Source organism: Pelodiscus sinensis, chromosome 23 (genome assembly GCF_052426305.1).
Source record: "Pelodiscus sinensis isolate ZL-2025 chromosome 23, ASM5242630v1, whole genome shotgun sequence".
Lineage (NCBI taxonomy): Eukaryota > Metazoa > Chordata > Testudines > Trionychidae > Pelodiscus > Pelodiscus sinensis.
The window spans coordinates 13,230,230-13,241,201 of NC_143074.1; the positions used below are offsets into that span (position 1 = coordinate 13,230,230).

Here is a 10,972-nt window from a genome sequence, read left to right on the forward strand (position 1 = left end):
AGTAGGATTCAAAGAGCTCAGAACCCATGGCATCAAGCCCCAAACATGCAGAGGTCTGAGGCTCTGGTAGGCCTAAGCCCACAGGGGGCAGCAGACACACTAGCAGCTCCCTCAAGAAAATTCCAGCTGGGATCCGGTTCTGCTGCTCCACGGGAGCACAAGGGAGTGGGCCAAAGCAGCTCCGCCCGCACGCGCACTCCCCTTCACGGGGACGTAACCTCGCTCAGACGCCACGTTGCTAACACCACGTGTAATGATAATGTGATGATGACTCAGCTCCAGTCATTGCAGTGGTTTATCCAGGTTCCTCCAGCTCACTGAACAGCCTGACACTGCAGGCGCGCACCAGGAAATCCCATTGCAAGGCTTTCCCTTTTGCTTTCACCAGTCACGGAGACAGTTTGCCCTTCAGCTCCTGCCATGAAGCTTTTGGCCGTGGCTGGCTTCTTTGCGCTGGTGCCCGCTCTGGTGCCAGCGCTGGACCCTGTCACCACCTCATTTTTTTTCGGCGGGGCAGCTATCGTATGGCAGCTCTTCACCCCTGCCTCCTGGCTCAAGTGCCGCTTCCTGGTGTGCTGCAATATGAAGGACACCCTGGACATCCCAGGTAATAGCAGCATGTCATGTTACTGGAATTTGAGGGAAGCAGCCAGATCATGGCTGCACCCATAGGTGGGGGTGCTGGCCCCAACAATGGTATAATAGGGAGCCATGTGGGGTGCGGAATACAAGCTTATTATGTGACAATCCTATGTAAGCAATTTATGTGGTTGTATAATGTCTGTGTGTGTAGTTAGGAATCTGTAGTCTGTGTGGATACTGAATACTTCTCTGCAAGTGGCTGAGCATTGGGCAGAGCCCGGGCCTGTGGACATGCTAATTAGCGAGGCCCTGTGGGACAATGGCACTCAATGGGCCAAGGACACACCTAAAGCATGAGGGTGGACGCCTAAGAGCGGCCAGCAGAGAGAGGCTGAGGACCAGGTGACCTGCTGCATACCAGAAGAGGCCAGGAAGGAGGTATAAAGAGGCCATGTGATCGATGCCATTTTGTTCTCAGCTCAGCACTTCATCCCAGAGGCAGCAATGCAGGGATCGAAGAGCCAGAAAGAACTGTGGACCCATCCTGATTCTAGGATGTGCAACAAGGACTTTTAAACCAGCAGCTGTAACATCTCTGCTAGAGCCTGCATCGAGAACTGGGAGATTTGATGCATGTAATGTATGATTCTTTAGCAACCTCACTCTCCTGCTTTTCTTTCTTGTGGTAATAAACCTTTAGTTGTTAGATGCTAAAGGATTGGCCTAGCGTGATTTGTGGGTAAGGTCCAAAGGGTAAATTGACCAGGGATCTGTGGCTGGTTTCTTGGAACCGGACAGAACTTGTTCGGGGTAGGTGGGATTGGGTGCTAAGACCCCCCACCGGTGTATGAGGCCTGGGGCCATCTGGGGCACGGATATTGCTGGGGTGTTGGAGGGGTTTTGCTCGTGAGGCTTCAGGCAGGCAGCTGAAGCGCTCTGTGGGACTGGTTTGTGGCCTGTTCGGAGAGGTCACCAGTCTGGGGACTGTAAGGAGCCCCGGATTTGAGCAATTCACCCTGAGCGGACGCCCTCAGCTGTGCCCAGACCGGCCCGGTCTGTCACAGTGGCGTAGTCGGCAGGATCCACAGATCTTGGTCAATTGAGATTTGGGATCAGGACCCCACGCTGTCTAAATTTGATTTTTGGTGTTGAGAGTTTGGTTGGTTAAAGAGCCGCTGCGATGATCCCGGGATTATATGAGAGTCTGGGCAAAAGTGCTCTGAAGGATTTGTGCTTGGGGAGAGGCATTGCCTTTAGGAAGAGGGCCTCTAAACTAGATCTGGTAGTGTTGTTACTAACCAGAGATGTGGATGAAAGGGATCAGAAGCGAGCCAAGGAAGCTGCTGAAAGAAGGCAGATGAAGAAATTGCTAAGAGACAGAAGGAGATGGATCGGGAACTTGAGGAGAAAAAGGCAGAATATGCTGAGAGGCAGCGGAGGGAAGAGGTAGAGCATGCAAAGAAGATGGCCCTAGCCAAGGAGGAAAATGCTAGACTTGACCTCCAGCTTAAGAGACTAAAAGAACAAGAGAGACTGTATTCTCCTGAAGGTTCAATGTATAACTCTGTGGGTATGCGGTGTGCTTACGATATGGCAGACGTATTTTGCCCAGCTGATGTGATGACCCAACCCCAAAGCATGTATGAATGCAAACCTTTTGTGTTACCTGTAGCTAACAGGGAGGTTTGGGAAGGGGGTGCATGTGGGCATGGAAAGTTTCCTGGAGTTGGTCAGTCTCCCTGTAGCCAAGGGGAAAGTGTTTCTACATGTGTGCCTGTGGCAGATGGCTGTGTGTCTGTGCAGGGGGACAGTGAGCCTGTGGGTGAGGGCCCATCTGATGCCTCAGAGGTGAGGCTGGAATCAGAACCAGGGCAGGAAGAGCCCAGAAGTCAGGGAAATGTTTCTCTGGGGCAGCCTGGAGTGGCTGGCCAGAATGAAGTTTTAGTTGAGGAGTTGGTGGCTGGTGAGGTTTGTGGAATTGAACCAGCACAAGCTGAAATTGAGTTGTGAAGCACAGTGTGTGCAAGCTGGCAATTTGGCTGGTGGAAGTAGCAGTGGGGCAGTAAAGGAAGCTGTCTCAGTGGCTAGCTGTATGCCTGAGATTAGCCAGGGGTATTGGGACAAGGGAGAAACTGTCTCTGGTTGTCTGTCCGTGTGTGGGGAAGAGTTTCTTCCTTTGTCTGAGGAAGGTGCCCCACAGCCTGTGTTGGCTGAGAGCAGTGCTGTTGTCCCAGAGTTAGGTCTGGATACAGAGAAGGCCCAGAAAGGAGGTGGCTCTAAGTTCGTGTCTGCTGGGGAGAAGGATGAGGTGACTCAGGTAGATCCAGTCAGTGTTTTGCCAGAACCCCAGAGATCAGACAGTGGTGACCTTGATATTGTGACTGATGCTGCTGTGTTGCTGGAAGAGGGGGAAGTGACTCTGTGGGACCAGGGTGACCCCTTAACCCGGGCACAAGGAGAGAATGAGGGAATGTTAACTCTGGAGCCTAATGATGGTGTGGGCATTTACAGCCATCTATAGAGTTGCAAAGGGAGAGAAGGTGCCTCTGACCCTGTCTCTTGTGAGTCTGTCTATGTGCCTGAGAGGGGATTGTCTGTGAATCCACCTGAGGGGCCAGAGATGACCCAGGGAGTCAGGGAATTGCAGGAGGAGTTGGTTGGGGCTCAGCAGGGCAATGCTACTGCAGAGCCAGAGAAGGGTGAACTGTGGCTTAAGGAAGCTCATAGGGAGGAGAGTCCTGGCAGTGCTTGTAGCAAGCAGTTTGCTGTGACTGAGGGAGGTGACAGGACCTTGCTTGGAAAAGGCATTCAGGAGAAAGCTCTGCCTGTAAAAGGCAGCAGCTTGGTGTGTGAGGCACTTGTTGCAGTGCCTGACAGACAGAACTTGTCTGTTAACAGTGACTCCACTGACTTGGGTTTAGGGAAACCCAGTGTGGATGGTGGTGGAGAGGTCTCGGAGGGACTGAGGGTTGTTCCAGATGAGGCAGGAACAGCCAGAGAATTGGAGCAGGCTGTTAACCCAGTGACTGTGTGTGACCAGCTTGCTGGGAAGTCAGTGTCTTTGGGACAGGATTATTCCCAGGTGAATGAGGAGAGTGGGAAGTTAGTTCTTCTCCTGAATCTGAGACACTATGTAGCTAAGTATGCAGAGCAGAACAGCTGTGTGGTCACTCTCTCTAGGATGCAGGAGATGGCAGTTAAACTCCCGTCTCTGGACACGGTGGACACTCATAATCAATCAGGGAAGTGGATAGCTGGTTCCATGTGGAAACAGAGGTTGGAGGTGGACAAAGGAGAGACTTGGGAGTCTACAGCTTACTGCTGTTACCCCACTGAGTGGGGGAAGGGGGAGAATTCCAGGGCCATTGTGAGCCAGGGAGTCACACCCAGCCATCCCTTTGTCTTGGTCAGGCCAGAGGTTTCAGGCCTGGAGCCCAGAGGACAAGGGGGAGGGGCAGGACTTGCTTTGGCCAAGAAGATTTGCAGTTTGAACCTGAAGGGCCAAAACTGCAATGGTGTGGGGCCAGAGAAGGGGCCTGATGGAGAAAGTCAATATACACCTGAGATAGGATTGTTCTTGTTACTGATGGTAATTCTTGTAACCAATGTATTATTGTTGCAGAGAAATGTAAAGGTATACAATATGCATGATCTTATGAAAATGTAATCTGTCTGGAGATGTACCAAACGACAGACGGTATGTAAGGGGTCATTGTGATGTTGCTATTTCATGGTTAACACTTGGAACTGGCCTTGGAATTTTTTACAGGACAAAAAGGGTTCCGGCCAGAAGGTCCTGTGTGAAAAGGGAAACTGAGGCATGCCACCATTTTGTTTTCGTGGCTAAATTCAAAAATGCCTACATGATTTGGGGTGAGAATGCCTGCATTCGCACAGTGTTCATTGTTGTTCAGAGAGTTGCCAGAGCTGGCCTGAATAAATTCACTACTTTCGTCAGCTCGGGGCAAAATCACCTGACACACTTAGGGATCATGCCGCAGAAGCAGATCCAAGTAGCTGTGGTTCTTACTAAGTTCTACCTTGGGTTGGTGAGACAGTGCAAGGACATGGTTATCAATAGGGCAGACCTTGCAATAATGAAGTCTATTTTAGGCTCACTGGGTTCTCATACTCTCATCCAGCTCTGTATTGTTGTTTCTAACATTGGGTAGAACATGTGATGACACAGAGCCAAAGCATGGGGAGGCCTGTGATGCCCTCAGTGATGTTACTAGCATCACTTCCTGCATCAATTTTGCGTTGGGGGTGTCATGTTACTGGAATTTGAGGGAAGCAGCCAGATCATGGCTGCACCCATAGGTGGGGGTGCTGGCCCCAACAATGGTATAATAGGGGGCCATGTGGGGTGCGAAATACAAGCTTATTATCTGATAATCCTATGTAAGCTATTTATGTGGTTGTATAATGTCTGTGTGTGTAGTTAGGAATCTGTAGTCTGTGTGGATACTGAATACTTCTCTGCAAGTGGCTGAGCATTGGGCAGAGCCCGGGCCTGTGGACATGCTAATTGGCGAGGCCCTGTGGGACAATGGCACTCAATGGGCCAAGGACACACCTAAAGTATGAGGGCAGACGCCTAAGAGCGGCCAGCAGAGAGAGGCTGAGGACCAGGTGACCTGCTGCATACCAGAAGAGGCCAGGAAGGAGGTATAAAGAGGCCATGTGGTCGATGCCATTTTGTTCTCAGCTCAGCACTTCATCCCAGAGGCAGCAATGCAGGGATCGAAGAGCCGGAAAGAACTGTGGACCCATCCTGATTCTAGGATGTGCAACAAGGACTTTTAAACCAGCAGCTGTAACATCTCTGCTAGAGCCTGCATCGAGAACTGGGAGATTTGATGCATGTAATGTATGATTCTTTAGCAACCTCACTCTCCTGCTTTTCTTTCTTGTGGTAATAATCCTTTAGTTGTTAGATGCTAAAGGATTGGCCCAGCGTGATTTGTGGGTAAGGTCCAAAGGGTAAATTGACCAGGGATCTGTGGCTGGTTTCTTGGAACCAGACAGAACTTGTTTGGGGTAGGTGGGGTTGGGTGCTAAGACCCCCCACCGGTGTATGAGGCCCGGGGCCATCTGGGGCACGGATATTGCTGGGGTGTCGGAGGGGTTTTGTTCGTGAGGCTTCAGGCAGGCAGCTGAAGCGCTCTGTGGGACTGGTTTGTGGCCGGTTTGGAGAGGTCACCAGTCTGGGGACTGTAAGGAGCCCCGGATTTGAGCAATTCACCCTGAGCGGACGCCCTCAGCTGTGCCCAGACCGGCCCGGTCTGTCACACAGCAGCAAGCTAACGACGTGGGCGGAGGAAGCCAAGGGACCGACTGACCTCAGGAATGCTATCGCATTCAGGGTGGAGGGATTCAAACCGGGGCCATTCAGGCCGCCTTTTCATCACTACCCTCCCTCAGGAGTGCTGATGAGAGAAGTCAGCTTTCCTTCTTACCAGGGCTTAAGCTGGCAGATGCTGGCCAGGGAATGGCCTACATCGCTGCATGCCCCAGCAATGCCCCTCCTCCCATTCCAAAGGTCCCTGCTGGCAGAGAAGAGGTTGCAGGTACCTCATGACACAACAACATCTCCTTCGAGGGACTTACCTTGCCAAGAATCCCCTGCTTTATGCTGGCACAATCCAGGAGTGAATTTAAAGCCATGAGCTAATGAATCCTCCCATTGTCCCTGCTTCCAGTTGAGCACCCAATCACTGCAGAGCCAGGAGTGGCAGAAGCTTCCTAAAAGCGAGGGTGGAGGGCACTGGCACCCAAACCTCACCCCCTACTCACTCTTCTCTACCCCCTTACACCATGGCTTCCCCTGGTCTGGCCACCCCTGTGTAGGGCCCAAAGTCACGAGTGAGAATTTTGGATGCATGCGTCAGGCCTAGTGGTGGGAGTACAATGCAGGACCATGAGGTTCAGAGTCCCTGGCTTTTACCACTAGCCCATCCTGCCTCTGAGCTCTTTAGCCTTTCAGTTTCATTTCTGCGAAGAAAGCACCATCCCCAGTGAAAGTGGAAGTTGGCCAGCCGATCTCACCCTGCCTTCAGGGGATTAGTGCCAGGAAGCAGAAACCGAGACACTCAATGGTCCGTTGGAAATTTTCCACAAACCATGAGCCTTGCAGCCTAGGAAATCCCCTTTATTGTGTTCTCGGCACCAGTCATGTTGGGCCTTGAATTAACCCTTTCCCTGAAGGACTATGCTGCAGATTCCGGGCCAGATCCTTTGCTGGATAAAACTGGCATAGCTCCAATTACTTCAAGGTACACTTATTTCCTCCAGTCCTCCGCCTCTCGGCAGTGGTCCTTGATGTACTTCTTGCCACTGAAGTGTCAGGTCTTTTTTGAGAACAGGAGGGAGCCAGCAGGGAGACGTGTCTTACCCCACCTATTTAGTACCTTGCATATCATCAAGGTAGTTAAAGAGGATCTGGAAATTTCCACAATCTTGTCCCCTAGAACTATAGGATCACATCCCTTGGCCATGTATGAGGCACCAGATACAGTGATAGTCTTAGTGGGAGTTCCCAGGTACCCTCCACAAGCTGCTTGGCCTCCCACCAACAGACGCTGTGGGCCAAATCTAGTAAGCAGCTCAACACCTACAGCTCCCATTATACACAGCCCCATGATAACGCTAACGGGGAACATTCTGCCCATCTGCAGTCTAACAATAGCCTGGGAGGGAGGGGGTGATAAAACGCTTCCTGATGCTGAAATCTCATCATGCCTCCAGCCCTGCAGATGGCTTTGGAACGGAAAGTCTTCGGGCAGCACCTTGCCACCCAGGTGGTTCTGAAAGCGCTGAGCAGCCATGCCAGAGACAAACAGCCCAGGAAGCCGCTGGTGATGTCCTTCCATGGCTGGACGGGCACTGGCAAGTCCTTCATCAGCAGGATCATTGCGCAGAACCTGTACCAGCATCACCAAGCAAGAAGGAGCTTTGTCCATCAGTTTAACGCAGTCTTGCATTTCCCACACGCTGACCATATCCAGCAGTACAAGGTACTTCCCTTGTGACTCTGCTCTCCTAGAGGGGGGGACAGGTCAGGAGTCCTGCATGCAGATCCCACACTGCCCAGGGAATTTCAGCATCTCTGCCCCCCATCCTGAGCACAACCGGAGAGTGCAGAGGGGGGTGAAAACTGAAGGTACATCTAGACTCCAGAGCTTTTCCAGGATACCAAGAATTCAGAAAAGTGAACACGTTCTTTTGCCATCCCTGTAAACCTCATTGTACAAGGAAGAAGGGATGTGCTGAAAGGGGAGGTTTTCCCAAAATTTGGCCCCATGCAGACAGGCCAAATTTCAGAAAAGCCTCTTCCGAAAGAAAAGTGGAAAAAGATACACAAATTGCAGTTTGCAATTTGTGTATCTTTTTCTGACTTTTCTTTGCAATGTAGACACAGCCTGATATAAAGTTCATAAACTTGTGTGAGCCTCTCCAAACACTTGGGTTGGTTCAGCCTTTGAGCTGATGTTCAAGCCAGCTCTTGCTCTAGCCAAACATTTTCACCCATATTTATTACTATAGATTCTGGACCTAGATAAACCCTGGACATTTTTAGGGTATTTAGATGTTCATCATTAGATTATAAACATTCAGGAAGGTCAAATTTGAGACCCATACTGTCTGACTGTATCCTTTTAGTGAATATTAGTCCAAAGGATTTAGATGCTACGTATACAGGGACATAGAATTTACCACATCTTATGAGATTATAGGTCCTTCTTTTTCCATATTTCTGCACTTCCTACTACCCTCAGCTCTATTCAACAAAAACTCCCCTTGACTTTAATGAATGAGGAGTTCAGAATTAGACACTCTGGCAACTGAAATGTCTCATGGAAGTCAACACCCAGACAAATACCCTGCCAGCACACATATGTGTACTGAAAGTCTGATCCTGCTCTCATTGAAGTCAATGGGAGGCTCTAACATGAGATTTGATTACATTTATGTATCACTAGCATTATATTTAGTGCCTCTAAGTTAGAACAGTGGTGGAATCCCTCCTCCAAAAACAATCCAGCCACCATCTTGACTTCCTACTCTCCTGCTCACGGACTATCTTGCCCGTTCCCACAGGAGCAGCTTCAGAACTGGATTCGAGGGAATGTCAGCGCCTGTCCAAGGTCACTTTTCATTTTCTCTGAAATGGAACAGATGCCCTATGGTCTGATTGACTCCATCATACCGTACCTCGGCCATCGCGAGGCTGTCAATGGCATCTACTACGGCAAGGCCATCTTCCTTTTCCTGAAGTAAGGAAATCCAATGGCTAGTGAGTAATTGTGGCTTCACAGAGTCAGCAAGGGCAAAGGGGGAGAACCTGCTTTCACAAGGCTACAGTTCGGTTGCACAGATGGAGGTGCCTTGCTGTACCCACTGTCCTTGGTCATCAACAAGAAACTGGAGACGTGGTAACTGAACTTACATATTTTTCCTAGTGCTTTGATAGCACTTATCCCACCGGCTTTTAGCAGCTCTGCTATTATATTGTCTGTTCCTGTAGCGTTCTCATTTTTAACTGCTTCACCGCTTTTTATTTCTTCTTCTGATGGACACACAGAGAAAAATACATATCGAGAATCCATAATATCGAACATAATTTATATGTGGTGCAGAAATTCCCCAAGTTGTCATATCCACCCACAGAGGGGTCCTTCCAGGCATGGAACGAGGAGGCACAGTCTGGCCCTTTGTGTTGTTCCTGAGATAATGCTTTGCTGAGGGTCATTTGGATGATCCAGTTAATTTCTCACCTAACAGTAATGCTGGAGGGGACAACATAACTGAGGTGACACTTGATCATTGGAGGAAGCAGAAGGAAAGAGAAGAAATTCCCCTGAGAGACCTGCAGTCTATGCTATCTGCTGAGATTTTCAATAACAGGAACAGTGAGTACTTCTGAGCTCCTGGGACCCATAGCAGCCCACATGAATTATGCAGTCTCTCTCTCTCTCTCTCTCTCTCTCTCTCTCTCTCTGGCTATGTCTAGATTACAGAGGTATCCCGGAAAAACTCCACCACGTCGAGGGAATGCGTCTGCTCTTCCAACACTTCCAACTTCCTTTGACGAGAAAGAAAGGCTCTTCCGAAAAAGGAGGTTTTTCTGAAATTTGGCTCAGTGTAGACGGGCCAAATTTTAGAAAAGCCTCTTCCAAAAAAACAATCAGAAAAAGATACGCAAATTGCGGCGTGCAATTTGCATACCTTTTTCCGATAAAAAGCAGCAGTCTACACATAGCCTCAATCTCTCTCTCTCTCTCTCTCTCTCCCAGGTGGCTTTTGGAATAGCAAGTTGATCCAGAAGAACCTGGTGGACTATTTCATCCCTTTCTTGCCCCTGGAATATAAACATGTGAAAGAGTGCATCCGAGAGGAACTGCGCTACCAAGGCCATCAAGAAGATGAAGATCTTATCATAAAGATTGCCTTAGAAATGTCCGACTATCCCAATGACGATAGAATCTACTCTAGCAAAGGTTGCAAAACTGTGACCTCAAAGGTGAACCTGAATACCTAAATGGGCCAAGTATTCAAGGACAAGGAGGAAAAGAAATCAAGTCTCTTGATATTCATTAGTATTGTCCCAGACTGTAAGTTTGTTGGGGCAGGGACCTGACCTGTAACATATCTAAACCCTCTTGTACACTTTGACTGGATAAAGAAGATAACACTGAAAACTTCCTCATCTCAGCATAATAAACTACATCCTTTCCCCACCTTCAAAACATGATGCTGTGAGTACAATAAAATAAATATGTTATACAGTCTTAATGATCTCTCTGCATTCTTAATAAACCTCCACTACCAAGACCAGAGGGAAGCAATACAGAGTAGGCAGATATGCCTGCCTTGTTTTTCCAGGGACACAAATAAAGGAAAAACAAAAGCAACAGGAGACAAGGGATCCAATATACAGAACTAATGACTCAGGTTTGCTTGCCCACATAACTCCTCACCAAAGTCTATTCATGATGATAGTTTGATCTTTTGGTTTCTAAAGCAAATCTAGAAAACTCAGGTTACACAGAGGTTTGCTGAAGAACAAGCCCAAGATGCCACAGTTTAGAATGATGCTCTAAAAAGTTTGGAGCACAAATAAGCCCACAGCCACAGTAAATGTTAGTTGGTTCCAGCATAGTGACAGGAGCATATTCAGGGATTCCCTAATGCTGCTTTTTGTACATACTGACTACACTCATATATCCATTACTGACAACAGCTTCACAAACAAGGGATCAGTCCCAAGAATAAAAGTATCATTGGTCACCACACCCAGACCCATACTCCTACTTAAATCTTCCCTCACATTTTATAGAAATATTTAAAGGATCCTGTGTCAGAGTAATTCTTAGGGCAGGATCAGGGA

The 10,972-nt window shown here is 48.9% G+C and overlaps 1 protein-coding gene across 4 annotated transcripts; it reads left to right on the top strand.

The window, feature by feature from the left end:
* The first annotated feature begins 278 nt into the window (after positions 1 to 278).
* Positions 279 to 10,340, top strand: LOC102450179 (torsin-1A-like). 4 transcript variants are annotated; one of them, XM_089772920.1, is made up of 6 exons: positions 477 to 607; positions 1,061 to 5,452; positions 7,330 to 7,598; positions 8,683 to 8,858; positions 9,367 to 9,494; positions 9,879 to 10,340. In XM_089772920.1, the coding sequence occupies exons 3-6, from the start codon at positions 7,338 to 7,340 to the stop codon at positions 10,121 to 10,123; spliced, it is 810 nt and encodes a 269-aa protein (XP_089629046.1). In that variant the 5' UTR covers positions 477 to 607; positions 1,061 to 5,452; positions 7,330 to 7,337; the 3' UTR covers positions 10,124 to 10,340. The 4 variants fall into 4 exon arrangements, with proteins under 4 accessions (XP_025043155.2, XP_089629046.1, XP_089629045.1 ...); XM_089772919.1 differs by having other exon boundaries at positions 1,061 to 5,447; XM_025187370.3 differs by lacking the exon at positions 1,061 to 5,452 and having other exon boundaries at positions 279 to 607.
* Positions 10,341 to 10,972: the final 632 nt, after the last annotated feature.